The sequence below is a fragment of the Magnolia sinica genome, chromosome 7 (assembly GCF_029962835.1).
Source record: "Magnolia sinica isolate HGM2019 chromosome 7, MsV1, whole genome shotgun sequence".
Lineage (NCBI taxonomy): Eukaryota > Viridiplantae > Streptophyta > Magnoliopsida > Magnoliales > Magnoliaceae > Magnolia > Magnolia sinica.
In genome coordinates, this window is record NC_080579.1 from 94,444,030 (window position 1) to 94,464,131 (window position 20,102).

At 39.8% G+C, this 20,102-nt stretch overlaps 2 protein-coding genes across 3 annotated transcripts in view; one reads left to right on the forward strand and one right to left on the reverse strand.

Annotated features, from left to right (window-relative positions):
- Positions 1-781: 781 nt before the first annotated feature.
- Positions 782-2,009, forward strand: LOC131250723 (uncharacterized). The gene is made up of 3 exons (XM_058251002.1): positions 782-1,480; positions 1,671-1,751; positions 1,852-2,009. The coding sequence occupies exons 1-3, from the start codon at positions 782-784 to the stop codon at positions 1,909-1,911; spliced, it is 840 nt and encodes a 279-aa protein (XP_058106985.1). The 3' UTR covers positions 1,912-2,009.
- A 2,892-nt stretch (positions 2,010-4,901) lies between these two features.
- The window catches only part of LOC131251789 (protein SLOW WALKER 2), a 28,214-nt gene continuing 13,013 nt past the window's right edge, over positions 4,902-20,102 (reverse strand). Inside the window, exons 7-17 of one of the 2 annotated variants that reach the window (XR_009174033.1) lie at positions 17,603-17,674; positions 16,490-16,582; positions 13,793-13,945; positions 12,862-12,945; positions 12,600-12,743; positions 9,215-9,304; positions 8,413-8,495; positions 7,933-8,319; positions 6,641-6,878; positions 5,018-5,741; positions 4,902-4,937 (exon numbers count right to left, since the gene is read on the reverse strand). Coding sequence is in view for 1 of the 2 variants with exons in the window: in XM_058252746.1 (XP_058108729.1) it covers positions 5,160-5,741; positions 6,641-6,878; positions 7,933-8,319; positions 8,413-8,495; positions 9,215-9,304; positions 12,600-12,743; positions 12,862-12,945; positions 13,793-13,945; positions 16,490-16,582; positions 17,603-17,674 (1,926 nt within the window). In the remaining variant the exon portion in view is untranslated. The other variant, XM_058252746.1, reaches the window with a different exon arrangement.

Below are 20,102 nucleotides of genomic sequence, written 5' to 3' on the forward strand. Positions count from 1 at the left end.
ACACCAATCATTATAAACTTCCTAGGGTCCACTGTAATGTTTATTTTCCATCCAACTTGTTGATAACTTTAAAAATACATGGATGAACGGAAATGACAAATAGCAGATTTATCCCATACTTTTGTGGCCCCCAAGAATTTTTTAATGGTGTTAATTCAATCCCTAGTGTGGTCCACTGAGATTTGGAACTGACTCATTTTTGGAAAATGTCTTAAAATGTTTTGAAAAAAATGGATGGACGGTATGGATATGCAAAAAATAATCTAGGTGGGCCCCACGGTCAGGGACTCGCCCACTACGTTGGTAACTTGCCTCACCTAGTCCGCGCCCGCTACGCAATCCGAGTCCCGGATGGAATATAAACGTTTCCAAGATAGCTAATCTACAAATAGGCGTATGGGTCCCACCGTAAGGTTTTAATTAGATCTAATCCGTCCATCATGTGCAAAACCAATTTTCCCCTTTGATCCCCAAAATCTGGCTGATCCAAACCGCAGATAGGCCATGCCATGTAAAATCAAGCCAAAAACTCTAGAATCATTTGTTGTGGCCCACCTAACTTTTGGAATTGGCTGATTTTTTTAGTGTCCGTTCATCCTATTTTGGTGCATCTTCGAAGGGGTTACATAGCATATATAAAACCATTTGGCCCCACATACAATCAAACACGTGTTCCATATTAGCACGTATGGCATGAATCACCTCTTCAATCAATCCTTCCACGAGTCATGGTATCTCCCTATTATGAAAGAAAGGTTGCAAGATCCCATTTAAGAAAGGAATGAGGGAAAGCTACTCTTCATTTGGCTTTCTAACAGGGAAAGCTCTCATTCCTCATCTTTCCAAACATATATCTACTTCCAAGAGGCCAACACATGCAAGATGCAACCCCATGCATTGGGCCAACATGGATTTTCAGGCCCATGGCATGTTTGGCAGGCCCAAATCCAATTACTCATATTTTCATGAGAAAGATTTTGGGTGTTCTTTCAAGAGATGTTCTTGTTTTGTTCTTCTCTTCCTTTCTCTAAGTGTAACATTGTTAGGTGTCATCGCTCTCGTCATCGTCTTCGCACTCCGGCCCAGAAAGCCCATTTTCGCTCTGCAGGCAGTACGGGTCGAATCGTTCAAAATCAACGGTTCAGATGGTCCGGACGCCTATGTGTCGTCCAAAATTTTGCTTTTGTTCAATACCCAAAACCCCAATAAGGTTGGATTAAGGTATAGCCCATCGCAGCTCTTCGTGCTCGATAAGGGGGTCCCAGTAGGCGTAGCCAACGTCCCAGATTTTTACCAGCCTGCTCATAGCAAGAATGTGAGTGTGCAGGGGCGGGTTATGTTCGAGCACGTTAGTCTCAGTCAAATTGCTGGTGGGAACCTCTTGAAGGGAACCAACGGTGGAGATCATGCAGTGGTTCGTATAGTCGGTGATATCACGGCACGTGTGCATGCCATGCATGTCACCCTGCCAAAGATCAAGGTTCGAAGATTTGGGGCCCACTCTCTTTGTAACGTTTCTAGAGGATGCATGTGTATGGATGAGGACTGAAAATGGGTTGTGTCTGGACAGATTTGGGTCACACATTAAAATGGGCCAGTTGAAGTTTCATTGATGAACGGTTGATGTTGCGACAATCAAAATCCTAATAGCTACTATTTTGAACGTGTAGGTTGCACTTGATTGCGAGATAAGCATGGATTATAGAGGGATTATACTGAGCAGAGGAACTAATCTCATGAAAAAACACAAGGTGGGCCTCCCTACCTATCTTCCAAGGTTCATTTCCTTTGTTACAAGATAGTCCTATATAATGTCTTTTTAACAAATTACCTCTGTTCTCTATATTGCAGGCTCATTTCTCAAACCATCCATCGTTCTCGAAGAAGTGCTCTCTAGCCGTTTATTTATAGTTACAAACTAGATTGTACCACTAAACAAATTTCCGAGTGGCCGATGGGCTGCCTTGCATATGGCGGGCCTGATCGCACCGTTGTGGGGACAACCTAATCTGACGGCTCTAATCAGACATGATCAGACGGCTCAGAATCTCCCCAACTCGCAAATCAAAGAATAGGGGCCTTGCTATTTAGTGGGAAATGATGATTTTTTTTTTAAAAAAAATTAATTTTTTAAATTTTGTTAAAAGGGCCTGTAAGACATTATCACAACCATCCAACCAAAGCGGATACAGTTACATGTATGATTATAAATCATTGATGAATGTCCATGGTTCAGAAATTCCTCAGATCAGATGATCCGATCCTGCCACATTGAATTATGTATTTGGATCGATGCAAATCGTGATGTCTAATCTTATAGTATGGACCACAGATTGGACAGTTGAGATTGACCAACGGCTTGCTTGCTCGCTCGAGTTGCACCATGATAGGGTTTTCCGCAAAAATTTCAACTAGAGCACAATTCATCAAACTACACGAGGAAACACGAACTGCACATTGATTGGACCTCTCTCAGCAGCCCATCCCAACCATATTGAAGCCATGGCCTGAAAGCTGGCCAATCAGGCAATCCTGACCACTGGATCCAATGAGGCTCAAAGGTGGGAGGTGGGTGATTTCACAAAATCAAACCATTGAGATTGGCACACGGCTCTTTGACTATGATGACCTATAATGCACTAAGCCCTCTGTAATTAGCAATCCAACCATCCAATTCGTGTTCGGGGATTTCCATCTGCATATTCCACCACTTGCTGACATAGCAAAGGCAGAAGATCCAAGCCATCCATTGGTAAGGTCCATACAATACACAGGCAACAACGTTAAACCATGGATGGCTTAGAAAAAGATTCCCCAGTCTTTTGTTCTTTTTTGGTGCAACCCATCTGATTTATAAAGCCATGGCCATGGTTTTTAGACTCGGCGACTCGGATCCACTTAGAGTTGTACACGATTCAAGCTGAGCCGAGTATTGCCCAGCTTATGCTCGGCTTGCCCTGGCCGAGTCCTGCTCATACTCAGCTCTACTCGGGCATCGAGCATGGATTCCCTGCTCGTGCTCTACTCGTCCGAATATGAGACGAGTACGAGTAGAAATCGAGCCGAGTTCGAGTCCGAGTTCAAATTTAAGCCCATTTCTAGCAGGGTTCTTGAGCAACGAGTTCGAGTTATAGATTGAGATTCATTTGAATTTTAATTCGATTGTCAAATGGAATTCGAAGTTGAACAAAACAATAAAATATATAAAATGCACATAATTTTTAAGTTCACCATCTCCGTCGTTAAAACTATTGAAACCCAACTCTAACTACTAAGCATCCAATAAAGACAAAAAAATCACTATATTAAGTTCAAAGACAAACAACAATCGAAATCCATATCACAAATGAAATCAAAAAAGACAAGGACCCAAAACCAGATCTTTTGTAGCCTCTAATCAGATGGTTATGATCCATTTTTTGTAGTTTGCTAGCTTGTCCCACCACAATGGGGCCCACGGTTTTGAATGGCTACAATTAGTTACACGTGGAAATTGAATGAGTGGCATACATTAATTCAAATTAAACCGTATAAATTGGACAGCCTGTTATCATTTAGCCACAATCCTAAAATTAGATTGGTTGAACAATCCTAAAATCATATTGGTTGAACAATCTGTCCAAAAGGTTTCATCATCGATTATAGGACCTGGACAAAAAAAACTACCCATATGTACAACTGAAGTGAGCCACACCGCTTGGAACAAGGGAGATGAGATGTCAAGTTGATTTGTGTGCATGGCTACTATCGTCTATCGTAATCATATTTCATCATACCCATTAACCATATTAAAATCGCTAGGATGAAATGAAAATGCAAAAATCAGCTGATAATTATTTTATATATGATTAAAATAATAATTAAAATAACAATTCTTACCTGATGGACGGACAGGGGCACCGGGCAAGGGTGGGACAAGCTGCGGACAGGGCAGGGTAGGGACGAGCTGCGGACAGGGGCGTCGGGCAGGCCAAGGACGAGCTGCGACAAGGACAAGGGCACCAGGCAAGGCAGGGATGAGCTGCGGACAGGGCAAGGCAGTGACGAGCTGCGGACAGGAGCGCCGGACAGTCGTTGTGGCCACCGGACAGGGCAATGTGAGCGCCTGAGAGAGAGAGAGAGAAGAAGAAGAGTAAGGGAAATGGCGACCGGGCAAGGCAGGGACCGCCGGGCGGTCACTATAGCCGTGCGAGGTTAGGATTTTTTAAGAGAGTGAGGGTTTTTTTTTAAGGGGAATGTTGGAACGACCGAACGAGAGAGAGACTAGCACCAGACAGGGGCAACGACGAGCTACGGCACCAGACAGGGGCACCGGGCAGGCCACAAGGACGAGCGGCCAGGGGGGGGGGGGGGGGGAGGACGAGAGAGAGAGAGAGAGAGAGAGAGAGGGAATGGGTAGGGTAGTTTTGAACGGGCGCTGGGAGGGAGGGAAGGAAAGGGAAGGGTATTTTCGTTTTGGGGGGGCAGGTGGGTTGAAAGCGTGAAAGCGACTAGGAGGGATTAGGGCTTTCGTTTATATGGCCCTGGTCGAGTACAAGTCGAGCACACGAGTCGAGTATCGAGTCAAGTACCAAGTTGAGTACTACCCAGCTCGTACTCTACTCGAAAGCATAACAAGTATAAAAAATCTGCTCATACTCGGCTCAAACACCTGACGAGACGAGTCGAGTCGAGTAATTGCGAGTCGAGTCGAGCGAGTACTTGAGCTTACTCTGCTCGTGTACAGCTCTAGATCCATTCATTCAATCTCGAGTCGAGTCATGACATTGACACCGGAGCCTTACAACCACAACTGGATCCGTGGCCATCTACGGCCGGACCCACCTGGCACATGTGGTGGCACATAAAGGGGCTTCAAAATAAAAGGGAGCTTCCCAATTCTATTTCTAACAGCATTAGCTAAGAAAATGAGGGATAGCTAGTTTCAGGCCTTTTACCTCCTCAAATGTAATAAAGGGAGCTTCCCAATTCTAACAGCATTGGCAAAGAAAATGGTGGATAGTTTCAGGCCTTTTACCTCCTCAAATGTAATAAATAACAATAAATTCAAATACCAAAAATACAAGGAAATGGAAGAAAAGGGACAAAAAAAAATGCTTAGCTTACAAAAATTCAACCTGGATATCCGGCGATGTGACGGAATCCAAGTGTTACAATATTCAAACTAACTTCTTCCTTTTCTTCCCTGATTTGGCTTTTGTTTCTTCACTCTTGTCATCATTCAATAAATGATCGTAGTCTTCCAGACTCGCAAATGGCGATGCTCCAGATCTTCCCCCGAACTTGCGCTTGTTATTCTTTTTGGAGGATTTGTTAAAATCACCACCACCATCAACATCATAAACACCATCATCTTCATCACCATCGTCCTCATCACTAGCAATATCATGGTCAACAGCAGAATCCATGTCAGCATCAGTATCGTGTCCAAGCAAGTCATCGTCATCACCTTCATTGACAACATCATCGAGATCGTCATAATCATAATCACCCTCATTTTCCAAAGGCAAATGCCCCGATCCCAAGATGTCATCAATCTCTTCATTGTCACTCTCATCACTGCCGGATACATCAAGTAGCTCTACTGCAGCCTCATCCTCCGTCTGTTTCTTCTTCTTTGACTTCTTTGATGAACTTGTCTTATTCATATAGAACTTGTGGAAGATGAGATCCTCTGGGGGAACGTCTTCCTCGGCTAGTGACAGTATCTCTGCCCCAATCAGATGATTTTTCATTTCCAGCTGAGAAAAAGGGAGAAAACAAACCCATGTTGGCAATCAAGTATATATAACCTGCAATCAAAATGCATTATGCGTAGATTTGCCACACAAAACTGTAAATAGCAGAAAGCATATCCCTCAATCATTTGATTGAAATGCACCTTGCCTTCCACTGAGCTATGGGCTCGCATCCTGTTGCAGACTGGTTTTTGAGTTCTTCAGTCCTCGAAAGAATTACTATCAGGAAATACAGGAAATACAAGAAGAGACCGAGTCTGACCCATGAGCTAGAGTTTCAATTGCTTTGCCAATCCATGATAGACTAACGTAACTAGGTGAAAGGATGATATGAAATGTTCATGTGATGAAACATGCATTCAATGGGCAAGATGTATTTATAAGACTGCTAGAACAATCCTATCCATGCAATTGGCCTTATATGGTTATATATATTTTTTAAAAATAATAATAATAATAATTTAAGCCTACAGTCACATTCAAAAGGGAAAAACCAGGCAGCCAGGATTGTCCCAACAGCGTGAATTTTTAAGAGTTGCCTGACAACAATACAACCACAGATGGTTAAAATTATCCAACCATCCTGCAATGTGGACCCTTAGATGGGCAAGCCAAGTGCAACAGATCCTCCAGTGAAACAACAAAACCTCCTCATATCTGTACTGAGTCACCCCCTTATCTTGCTCATGGCTAGGTTTTTTTGATGATTTTTTAAAGTGATATCGAGTTTTTGGATGCTGCAGGATATTACTAGAGTCTAAACATGAATGGAGAAACATCTAAATAATGTACAACTTTTATTTTAAATTTAAAAAAATAAAAAAATAAAAAAAGATATTCAAAACCAGGAATCATAGGCAACAAGGTATTCCATATGATTATAGTTTGGTTGAGAAATGGACCTTTTTCGCAGGCGCAATTTGGGAACCACCATGCCATGTGCCTTCAGCTCTCCGGTTTGCCTTTGGTTTCTTCTCCATGAACTTGTCCAGAAAAGCACCAAGAGACAGATCATTTATAGGGTTGCCATTGTACACAATGTTAGCCCCAGATAAAAGGGTTTGGGCCATAGTTGCTACTGACGGGTGAACGTGAGAAGCCAGTACTGTCAGCTCCCACCAGCTTGTGCGGTCCGCATTGCTGTCAATTCATAAAAGAGGATTTTTTTTTTTTCATAAACTAAAAGAGTACCCCGACTTCGCAATTTAAAGCACATCCTAAACATTCAAAGACAAATATTGCAGAGAACACGCTACAAGTGCAAAAGAAAATAAACATATTATTTTTTCTGTTCAGCAAATGATTTTGATGATTTTTCTGAAAAGGATTTTCTTTCTTTTTTCTGGTAATGCATCAGGGCAGTTTCCTCACTGAACACCCATGATAAGACTTGCGACGTCAGGAGAGTGGTACACTACCATGGATAACTTTTCTTTTTTACTTCTGGTAATACGTCCAAAGTTCAACTATTGCATTACCAAAAAAGTTGTACTAATGTTTGAAAAAAGAAAGGGTGCAACGATCAATAAAGGTGGGTGTAAATAGTGCTCTTTGTGCTATTGCATTACCAAAAGATTTGTAATACTGTATGGAAAAAAATGGAGCAGTGGTCAATAAAGGTGGGTGTTAAATAGGGCTCCTTATCTAAGTTTTACCAAAATTTTAATTGCTTCGTACCAAAAGATTCAAATGGCATTGTCCAATATATCAATATTGAACAATGCTTTTTGGTGCTTACAATGGATAATACGTTCCTCCAGTACTGATATTTTAACCCCTTTACAAAATAATAATATGATTATGAACCACCTGGAGGTTTGCTAACTCCACACGTGTATGGGGAAGCTGATCTTCAAGGCATCAATGTGCCAGCATGGCACACAGGCGCATGATTCAATTGATCCATCAAGTGGGTCCCACTGTGAAGATGACATGACTAAAAATAAGGTCAATCCAAAGACAAGAAGGAAAGTTCACAAAACCATTACATAGAAAAACTTGGTCCATGCCATTCATTTGTTTCCAACATCATACCCACATGAATAGACCAGCTGGACCCACCTGGGCTTGGAACTTGCCACAGTATGGCACATTGGCACATGTGGCTGCATGTAGATGGACTGCCTTACACTTGGGGCTAGCAAAACTTGAAGCACCAATTCAAAAATCAAGATAAAGAATTTGGAAAGTCTACCAGTATAAAGGCTCCCGATGCCGGGGATTGTACCCTCCAGGTAGTGATGATCCTTTATTAGGTAGTTCCGATTGTTGTTTTTCATGATCAGAAACCGTCTCTAACTTCCCCACATCATTCAAATCATCTCCTTGAAGCAAGTTTCCTTCTCCTTCAGAACTATTGTCTTCTTCAGAAGAGGACACTGGTAGGTCTTCCTCCTCTTCCGAGTCAGAAGCATCACTGTTGGTCTGGACACCATTGGAGCCATTTGCCATGCCTACATGATCAACTGAATTTTCCAACTTGCCGGAGGGCATGCTGTCTGCTACAATCTGAGAGCCTTCTATTATATCTTCAAAATGTTCAAAATCATCATCAACAGACTCATTTTGTAGCATCATATTCCTGCAAGATGACAATTCGTGTTTGTAGCAGAAACCAAATTATAAAATGCAAGTTCGCAACCTCGTTATCTAAATAGTCCTCAGAAGCTCTTACCATAGAGGTGGCTTTGCTTTTAGAACTTCGGAAAGTATAAAGAGGCATCCACAAGCATATTGAGAGGGTTGCTGAAGTGCAACCTGTTCAAATAACTTGGCATATCAGTATGCTATGGTGTGGACCAAGAGTACGTCTTACTCATATGCAGGTCAGAGGTGGTGACCTGCCAAGTCAACTACCATTTTTCCTTTAGACGAATCCAGGAAAAAAAAAACGGAAAGAAAGAAAAGAAGAGATTGAAAATACAAAACTAAAGGCGCTTTGTGAAATAACAGACGATCCCCTGAATCAAACGTAAACCTAATGCTGAATTTGGTTGGCCACATGCTCTCCATGTCAGATTTGACGCACTGAATTGGCACTTTCCTCTGCATTATTGTGATTTTGGAAGTTCTTGAAAAACTAAACACACCCACAATTGCAATTGAGAAGAGGGAAAGTGCTGCTTTAGAATGGCAAACCTAATGTGGAGAATGGGGCCTATCAAAATCGAGATTAGTCTAATCCAAATTTTGCATGACCTGCTACCAAAACAGACACTGGATCTATTGACAACGTGTCCTTTTCCAAAATTTTAAGGGGGAAAAAAAAAACTCTGCAAAAAAAGAAAACGAGAAAAACATTTCTACAAGTCAACCCATCTAAAAGTCAATACAAAGCCATTTTTTTCTGCTTATGGTTTTTTCCTCCTTGTGAAAGAAACCCAAAGAAAAAGGCTAATATTTAAGCAGCAGATATACAAAGTAATCAGGTTTTGGAATTCCCTCGTACATGAAGAGAATTAAATCACATTACAAACCTGCAGGAGGCGCTTTGAAAAGGCAGATACCCGCTTTATGTTAACATCATTCTTCATCGATTCAGACAGTAAATTAACAAACATTTCGAGCTGGATATCAAGCCAAAATAATACGGTCAGTTAAAACTGCTAAAGATTCAGCAATCTATTAGAAACTAACTCTGCTTGTGTCTAGCTCAACTAAAAGCATGTATCATGATGAAAAGAACAGTGAGATCTACAAGAAATTAATATTTCAAGCTTTGTTCCATCCTTCCAACTAGGTGATGCTGCTGCTTCAAATCGCGCTTCTGACTTGAGCTCCCACGCCCCCTTCCTAACCATTTATACTTGCTAATGCTTTCAAACAGATGCCCCTCTCCCACACCCAAACTTGTTGCTGCCTCGCTTCAGGCTTTGTGCAAATATAGTTTAAGTAAATGCCTCTTCTTGATTCTTTTTTTATATTGATACCAACAAAAACAGATGAACTGATAAACAGTCCACAAAGTCCAGTTGCAGCAATAAGGGCATAAAAGAACAGAATGCACAACACAATTTACAGATGCCCTGATAATAATAAAAATCTCAGAACTTACAATTGGCCAAAGAGTCCACAATTATTCGCCTCTGAGAATTTATGAGTTTTTGGTAGAATGACCAGATTAAAAAAAGAAAGGAAAAAGAAATGTCAAGTGACTCTTAAAATCCCAGACACAACAGCATGGAGTGCACACGATGTGTACGCCCACAATCTCTAGCATGTAAGAGCTTAGAGGATGAAGGGCTTGAAGACCAAATCTAGTCTCTCTGATCACCTTAGCTTCTGGAAGTACAAGAATCCGAATAAGTAAGAAAGTCCCACATCGATACAGGCCGTGCACATTATGGCAAATGACAGCAATCTTGATAGAATCTTTCCTCTTTGGCAGGAGATTCCAACAGCCAACCTTCCATTTTCAGCAAGACCCACACAACTTCAAAAATGCTAAAGAAGAAGGTTCAAATTTCCCACATCAATAGCAATTAATAAACAAGTGGTCACTGTTTCCCCCCCTTTACCCACACATAAAACTAGAGTTGTACACAAGTCGAACTGAGTCAAGCTTGGCACAGCTCGGCTCGGTCCTCAAGCCTAACTGGCCAGCTCGGCTCGGGCCAGTTCGAGCCGAGTTCGAGCCTATGCGACATTTTCTCAAACACATAGAGCACATCTTCAATTTTTCACAGAATGCAAAACTGTAACAACGGTATACAGGTATTTCATCAAACACTCGGCGGGTGACATCAAAATCACAATTTGAGGGCAGTTTTATAATGTGAAGTTTTTTATATTTGTAGTGATTTGTTTCATATCCATTCCTTCCTCGCCGCTAGCTGATCCCGCGGAGAATGTATGCACCCAAAACAACACTTCATTGAGTCATTTCATCAAACACTTGGCGAGCAGCATCAATATCAAAATAACCAAGTCACCGAGCTGATTCGATCCGAGTCGAGCTCGGGCAAGCTCGAAATTTTTTCAAGCTCAAAAAATCAGCTCGACTCTGCTCAAACTCAGTTTCGAACCGAGTCAAATCAAGCTTTTACAAGTCGAGTCAAGCGAGTTAACCGAGCTAACTCGGTTCGTGTACAGCTCTACATAAAACAAATATTTGGAAGGGGTACTTCTCTTCTTGAAGATTGTCCCGCATGCAAATCTCGTTCACAGATGCTGCCCAATAGAAAGCTTGAACGCAAAGAGGGGCAAAGGGACCCTAAACGATAGAACTTGCACCACTAAGGAGCCTAGTGATGCAGGACAATTAACCACTTGCTCTAAAAGCTCGAACTGTTAGAGCATGGCGAATCAATCCCTTTATCTTATAGCCCAAGCCTAGTGATGCAGGACATCGGCCGAACCCCCCTCGTGGGCCCTAAATCAAATGGGTACCGCCTCACACGAGCCACCTGCCTCACACGGGCCACCCGCCCCAAGTTTGCCGCTACATCCCACAGAAAACTCCACTCGAGCCCGATGTAAAAATGCCCCTGCATTAATCACCCCTGGTGAGAAGCCTCGAACACGAGACCTCCCTCTCTAATATCACTTTGATGCAAGACAATTAACCACTTGCTCTAAAAGCTTGAACTGTTAGAGCATGGCGAATCAATCTCTTTATCTTATAGCCCAAGCCTCATTTCTTATAGGTTAGGACCTCGGTCGAACCCCCCTCGTGGGCCCCAAATCACATGGGTATCGCCTCACATGGGTGGTGCCTACCTTACACAAGCCACCCACCTCACACGAGCCGCCCACCGCTAGTGTGCCCCTGCATCCCACAGGCAACCCCACTCAAGCCTGGTGTGAAAATGCCCCTGCATTACTTAGCCTTTAGCAGGGAAAGAACCTGGAGAAGCAGCCCAGATTCTCTCATTGGCCTCATTTATTGGGAGATGGATAGCATTAAGCACATCTAGCGATTCTTCAAGCATCTCCACTTCAAACTTGAAAAGATTCCTCTTGAAAGCAAAAGTGCACAAAGTTGGGTTAATTAAAGCTCTTGGACATTATTCAGCAGGGTAATCTGGCGATAAGAGCATGGCCTAGGCAATCACATGATGGGACATGTCGCAACCATCTGATATGGTTTAGGGCCATCATGTGGGATGTTAGCCTCTAACCTTAGGGTTCTTGGTCAAGCTTTGAAACTAGTGTGTATATACAAGATTGAGATCTTTGGCTCAAAAAAAAATTAAATCAATGACTTTTCCATAATTATTTTTTAAAATTAATGATATTTTATTGAAGAAGCACCAAAGGCAACCCAAAACAACAACAACACACCTTAACCCAAAGAAATACAATCTACAAGAATTTTCAAACTAAAAGCCCAATCCAGCAAATCCGCCTTCGCTTTCATAGAAGTATTGAGGCCTAGCCACTCTTTATCTCAAAGACATCTATTATTTCTTTCCCCCCATTGGGCCCCAAGGCGCACCAACAAGGAAAGCCTCCGCAGGACCTTGCCTTCTCTCCCAAAGCCCCTCCCATGCGAAGCTGAAAGCAAGCACTCGATTGACCCCGGCGTCACCCAAGAGATTGCCTTCTTTCCATAATTATCAATTGAGATTGATGTTATAAATGGGTTGGAAGTTCTCTCCATCTACAACGCTCAATATTTTGACAATCTGTACTCATCAAGAGGCAAGTTTTTTTTTTTAAGGATTCACTAACAGAGGAATCTCTATGCAAGCACCTGATAGTTACGAACGTGATCTTTTATCATAATTATCTGAGAATCATTTTAATAAATATCGATAGCAGAAACAAAAAGGGTTAAAAGAAGGAAAACTTAAAATTGGCATGATGAGGAAAGGGATGTCGAATTGAATCTCTAATCAGAATGAATTCAACGAAACTCACCTTAGAAGAATTCATGACAGTAGGATCCAGGAGCTTCGAATACAGAGCACGGTAAAAGCGATCACTAGCGATCTGATTTTTGGAAGAAATACGAGACAGAAGAATCAGTGCTTGAACCCCAACATTGAAATTCTTCGAATGGACCTGCATGAAAGAAAAAAAAAATGTAGGTTTGCACCGGAATGCCAAAGAAGCATCCATTGTACTGAATGATATGTTAATATTTCAAATACGGTAGTTAATCTCAAGCTTTGGAGCTCACCAATTTAAAAAGTATTGGCGTTTGAACCTCTATAATATCATCAGCCTCATCACTTGAAACAAAACGGTATGCTCTGTTAACTCCCTGTAATAATGGTGGTGAACCAATGGGTAATATGACACATTTTCAAAAAACTTCAGAAAACCAATCAAAGAATTCCATGAATCATTCAAATAACCATAATTTAACAAATATTCATGGAGTATCGGTGGAATATGAACTTTTCAATCAAAAACAGTACTTAGCTATCATCATCAAGTACTATGCTGTACCAAAGAGTTAGCTCTATCGAAAAGATAATAAATTGATAGCCACAAGTACTTAGAGAGGAAAAGAGTCCACTAGTTTCAATGGTAGAAGCAGTTTGACAGAAATTTGCAACAAAATTTCAGCTTGAAATTTTCGGTAAAAGGCCAATACCTCATGCCTATAACTAATGCAGAATTATGCAGGGATTAATTTCCAAAGTACTGTTCTTGCCGTAATGCTCTGGCATTTTTTATTTAATGAATCAGTTTTAATCTAAGAAAAAATAGTTGCCAATATGAGTGAGGAATATGATAAATAAAAGAGACATTTTCCAAACAATTTGAGATCTCAATTGCCAACATAAACGAAGAGGATGCTTTGAACCCCCTGCTAGTGATATAATTTGACCATTTCATACTCTCCAATAGAGAAAATGAACATGCATACCATAACTAGCCTTTAGATTCCTAGAGCAATTGCAGCTCAAATATTTCCAAATATGTTGTTCGCATTGTGTGAACCACTCTCTACAACATACTAAAGAGTTTCAAAATAAGTTTTGAAACGGCTAAACAATGCCATAAAAAATATATGCATCTGTTAAACATAAGTTCACCGCACTTTCCACATAACCGATAAACACCAATCATTTCAGGTAAAAAACACAGCTGATTAAACTCACAGTCAGGAGGGCAGATAGAAGCCGTGAGTCCATTTCAACATCAGACTCCAAAGGACTTTCTCCTTTCCTAGTTTGAGTGCTAGTATCTTTTTTATCTTGTTTTTTGTTGTTTTTCTCCATTCTTTGACCACCGCTGGACTCAGTGATCAGTACCTGAAAAGGAGAATGAAAATATTCTCATCAACAGCACTATTTAAGTTGAAATCAGTATTTCCAATTAAATTGAAGCAGTTTAATGCAGACATAAAGCAACACAACATGCTAGCGTAGAACAGTGTCAAAGTGTAAAGTTTAAAGTGCAGTGTGCTGCAATACAAGCAAACATGCCCCCTGCAAAATAGACAAATTCAACTGAAAATAGAGAAGTTTAGCTTGAAGAATCAATGAGAAACTATCATGTCTTTCTTTATCAAGGCAACTTGCAAATTGATGTAACAATAAATTGATAAATGGTCAGGGCCAGTTAATGGAGTTCATAAGAAACTCTTGCTGAAGCAAAACCTCCTACTGCCAAAAGTTGCAAACCAACTCCAATAGTAACCTTGACGCAGAAGTATGAGACTAGAATGAAACCATCTATTGTAGAATATGTCACAGGTCAACCAAAGCTACATTAAATTTTGATGGCTCAAAACCAAGTAAATACTGGAGACATCCCAATTCAATAACTTAGCAAACGAGCTTTCAACATAGGTTATAGGTGGGGCTGTCAACAGGCCAAGCCCGTACTGAGCAGAGGTCTGTCCAAGTCCAGCCTGCAAAAGAAAACCTAGGCCCAAGGCAGGCTCGTGAGGAATGTGCTGGGCACCATTAGACCGTGATGATTATAGCATTAGAAAACCCCAAAACAGAGAGAGAGAGAGAGAGAGAGAGTATGAACAGAGAAATGAGATAGAAGAAAGAGCAAGAAATGTGAGAGAAACAGAGAGAGAGAAAAGAATGATTAGAGGGATGACAGAGACAGAGCGAGTGGTGTGAGGATTTAGGGTTTTGTGGGTGAGGGATAACGGAAGGGAGAAGAAAAGGCTTTTAAAAAGTAAAGTACCCATCACCTGCATTATTCATCTTTTAAGTTTTCAAATCTGATTGTGGTAAGATGAAACTCATCATCTCCTTATATACATGTACAACATATTATGGAAATGCTGTTGGAAGCCATAAACAGGCCAGGCTGGGGCTAGACCAATAGGCTTTCAGACACAACTTGAGCTCAGCCCATCTAATAAACAGGCTTGAATTTTAGGCCCAAGCTCTGACTTGGTGACCTAATATGACAGCCAAGCCTGGCCAAAAATGGCCCATCGCAGAAGCTTAACAAGCTAGCCCTGCCCATTGCTAGCCCTACTAATAGGCTTTTATAGCTAGGCCAACAGACTACGTTGCATGGACATGAATAAAAGTGTGAGAATCCAATACCATTACAGAGTGTAGGATTTGCTGCTCAAAAAATAAGATACATAGATTTGGCATTATATTTTAATCACTTAAAAATATATAAATAAATAAATAAAGGAGAAAATAAACATCTAGCATGCACTTAAAGGTTGTGATGTGTGATGTTTATTAAAACTGAGAGAGATGAAAAGAAACTTTCATAAGTTGTATGTTTCAAAGAGGTTATTTTAAATTTTCTTTTAACACAGTTCAATCAAGATGAAAATGATCAGGCCTCATTGATAATCAACTAGTTGATTGTAATCAACCTATGTAATAGACTATTAGATAGCGCTTGATTGTAATCAACATATGTAATAGTCTATTACATTGCACCTGTGAGAGTTTTATGCTCTCATTGCTGGTCCCTAGCCTGGAAAAACGAAGAGGGTTGTGTCAGGTTGGCAGCCGGAGTCAAACTTATGCCATAACTTCCAACACAAATCTCAACAATATGACATTCCAAATTCATGCTAGGGCATCTGAAGTTATGGCCCTTTATAGAGTGGAATGGCGGCAAAGGATTCATGTAGCCGACCCTAATTAGTTGGGATGAGGCTTAATTGATGATGATGATGTATCCTGTAAATTACAAGTGAATTTCTGTTTTTAGGCATCTCAACATTGAGAAGGAGAAGAATTGTGGCATGTTGCTCAAAAAACCTTACATGTATAGATGTCAGAATCTTCTGACATGTGATATATCTCCTACTTGGAAAATCCATGTAATATAAATGACAAAGAAAGCCTGACTTTACCAAAGAAAACAAGTGGGAAGCAAATTATCAGTTGATGTGAACCTGGCATATAATTTGCCATTAAATACAACCTCTCATCCCAATTTGTGGTCCCTAATATTTTCAACATAAACAACAACAAACACATAAAATGACAACTAAGAAGCATTGCCATAAACACAAGGAATGGAACACTTGTATTAAGAGATAGTGATGTAATTCATATGAAGGCTCATTTCTAACAAAGTAATTCATATGAAAGCATTCTTGTGATTTCTATGTACTATAAAGGTATTCTTGTAATCTAGTTTAAATCTTTTGATAGGCTTGAGTATATCTCCAAGCCTAGATAAAAGATACACATGGAGATCCTCTCAAGACCATCTACAAGATTTACATAGATTGCAAGATATCCTCAAAGTACATGGACATTACAAGCCTTGTAGGAATTGCACCACTACCTTTTAAGAATTTATGAACATATGCATGATGAAACGAACTGAATAGGGAAAATCCCAACTCATACCTTAAATAGCGCAAAATAAATATCCACCAAACGCTTTGCTACCTTGGGCCCATCTCCTTTTCTGCTGAGCAAAATCTGATTCAGAAAAATAACCTGCATGAAGAAAGGTTAGTAAGTGCATGTTCTAAAGTAATGTATCTGAGTTACTAATGAGATATTGAAAGGTCTTTTTCGATTCCATATGTAAATTGCTAGTTGGCACAACCATTTTTTTTGATCTTTTTAGATTCTGGTGGGCTTGGCTGATGATAATTAGATTCCAGAGGGCAGTGAGTAGAAATGTCTATGAAATCATTGCTGGATGGCCCACTGGCCCTTTTCTGAAAAATGAAAGATTATCTGGGCCATTTGGAGTGAGGCATGATCATTGCTTCTGGAACTCCCTTCACTCTACTGATAGGGTGGTTACCTCCATCTCCAGGGATGTCTCAGATTAGTCGTTGTGCCTTTCAATTTTGGATTGGAGCCTCCTTTCTTTTTTGGGTCGTATGCTGGTGTTTGGGCCTTATCCTTTGCTCTGTTTGTTGTTTCTCTGTTTTCCCTTCCCTGTTTGTATATTCTCAGGCTGTATAGTTTCTTTTGTTTTCTTTGTTTTCTTTCTTTTCCTGTATATTTTGTTTTCTTTGCCTTCTAGTGCTTAATAAAATTCTCATATATATCTATATATATATATATATATATATATATATATATATATATATATATATATATATCTATATATATATATATATATATATATCCCATTCTGAATTTCAGCACCATAAAACTGATACTGGATCAATTTATGGCCTGATATTAAGCAGGTTTTGTGAGTCCCAAAGGTATATTTCAGCAGTTCTAGTTGAGCAACGCAAAGTTCCCCAGGTGCATACCTTCAGAAATACCAAAAACCATCTTTGATACAGAAATACAAAAAACAAATTCATAAACTGTAACCAGCAACTAAAAGATTCGAAGTTCACAAATCAATCAAAAAGCTAAAAGGTAGGAGTGTGAATTTATAAATCAAGCTACTAAAATATGGATATAAATTAAGATATATAATTCACATTGACATGTTCTGATTTACCCCAAAATAGTCAGTACAGTGATAATGAAAATGATAGAACATACAGCATGGTATTTTGCTCGCAAGCCCAGATGCGGTCGGAAGAGAAAACGATCCACCTCATCAATCACTACTGCCTGTGGAATACAGCTCTACTGCTCAGCATATAAATATGAGAAGGAGAACTTATACAAAGTGTTGCAAACCATTGCATGATGACCCTAATATTTATTTATATAAATTCCAGCAGCTAATTAGAATAGATTGAAGTTTCCCTCTTCCACGTAGTATTATACATTTCGATCAAAAAAGGTGACAGACTAATATCAAGATGATGTACTAGAACTTCCTCAACCACCACGTATCACACATAAACACTGAAAGAAATTAATTCTATTAATCAATAGTCAAAAGCTATCATAACATCTCCATGCTCTAATCAAATGGGAAATCAACCCCTAGCTCCTAAAGAAATTAACTCTCATTATCTTTTTTTTAGAGATAACTGAGGACATATATTAAAAGGAGAGAAAAGGGATACAAACAGGAGGATCAACCCGCTGAGTTAGCGAGAAAAGGATCCTCCCAGAAAAGGGATAACTCTCATTATCAACATCTGAAAGCAGGAAACTAACAATAACAGGATACAAAATACATATCTTAAATGAAACCAATAAAATAATGATAGACAGGATGCATTCAACCATTGGGGTCTACCTATTAGAAGAAGAAAAAGCCAATATGATAATAGGAATGTCACCTGATCCTACAATGAAAATTGTACCCTGGCAGTAATGTAGAAACACATTCACTTTGTGACAATAACTTCACCAAGCTTGGGGTAGATGCCTGAGGGCTACTCTTGTACGCTAGGATCCCTGATGAAGTAATGTAGAAACACATTTACTTTGTGACAATAATTTCACCAAGCTTAGAGTAGACATATGAGGGCTACTCTTCTACGCTCGGATCCCTCATTCTGACCTTCCAATCACAGCAACATCAAGACCCATAAAATTGTTTCATGGCCACTATTTCATCTTCCAACATGCTCACGTAAGAAAGATCATCATTTTTGTACTGCCCTACCTATTATCAGCACTTGTCTCTCACATTCAGAGCACTTGCCCTTGGGATGGAAGAAAGGTGCTCATGGAAGGATGCTTGAATTGTAGCTGTTGAGGCAGTCGCACTTCTCACCACAGATCACCTCTCTGACCATAGATGCATGCATACAAATCATTTAAGGTTTTGAAGACCACTATCATCATTCACAATCTCTTCCTCCGATAAGCCACAATCAGTTTGAAGGTTCCCTTTATCTGTCAAAAAGAAAGTGCTCACGATCGACCACATAAGTAACATGAAGATGATTAGCCCAAATGGCTGCATCTTGTACCTTTATGGATGCAAAGACCATAGTTTGCCTACTCATGCATTGCACTTTTGAGCCGAAGAAATGCGGGAAGTTATTCAAGCTCTTAGAAGTAGAATGGGTCATGCAGCGGTATGCCAAAACGGTTACGTATCGGCCGTTACGGCCGATACGTAACGGTAACGGTGGGAACCGTTACGCGTTTCGGGGTCGTATCGGCCGATACCCGATTTTGTACCCGTATCGGCCGATACGGGCCCGTTACGGGCCCGTAACAGTCACTTTTTTTTTTCATTTTAAGCTCTGTTTTTGCTATTTTTTGGAAACCTCTGGCTTCCAAACTGTTTCTCACTCCTTCTACTACTAATTTCGACCAACATTGGCTAGATATTTGAGATAAAAACACGTTATATTACAGATTTTTTTGAATCAAAGCTCGGTGGGCCATTTTTCAAAAATTCGTCAAAAATAGGTATTTATACTTTTTTTAATATGTTTCACTGTTTTAATCATGTCATATGATGGGTTAATCATAGTAGAACATGTCAATGTGCATTTTACAGATTTGGAGTGCCATTTAATAATTTTTTTATATTTTTTTCTATTTACGCATGAATTTTGGCCCCTTTTTTTAAAATTCGAAAAATCAATTTTTAATGGTTGTTTTGCTGTTTAAATCATGCCATTTGATGTGTTAATCATAGTAGAACATGTTAATGTGCATTTTACAGATTTGGGGTACCATTTTATATTTTTTTAATATTTTTTTCTATTTACGCATTTATTTTGGCCCTATTTCTGAAAATTCGAAAAATCATTTTTTAATGATTCTTTTGTTGTTTTAATGATGTCATATAATGTGTTAATCATAGCAGAACATGTTAATGTGCATTTTACAGATTTGGGGTGCCATTTTATATATTTTTTATATTTTTTTCTATTTACGCATTTATTTTGGCCCTTTTTTTGAAAATTCGAAAAATCATTTTTTAATGATTCTTTTGCTGTTTTAATGATGTCATATGATGTGTTAATCATAGTAGAACATGTTAAGGTGCATTTTACAGATTTGGGGTGCCATTTTATATTTTTTTATATTTTTTTCTATTTACGCATTTATTTCGGCCCTTTTTTTGAAAATTCGAAAAATCATTTTTTAATGATTCTTTTGCTGTTTTAATGATGCCATA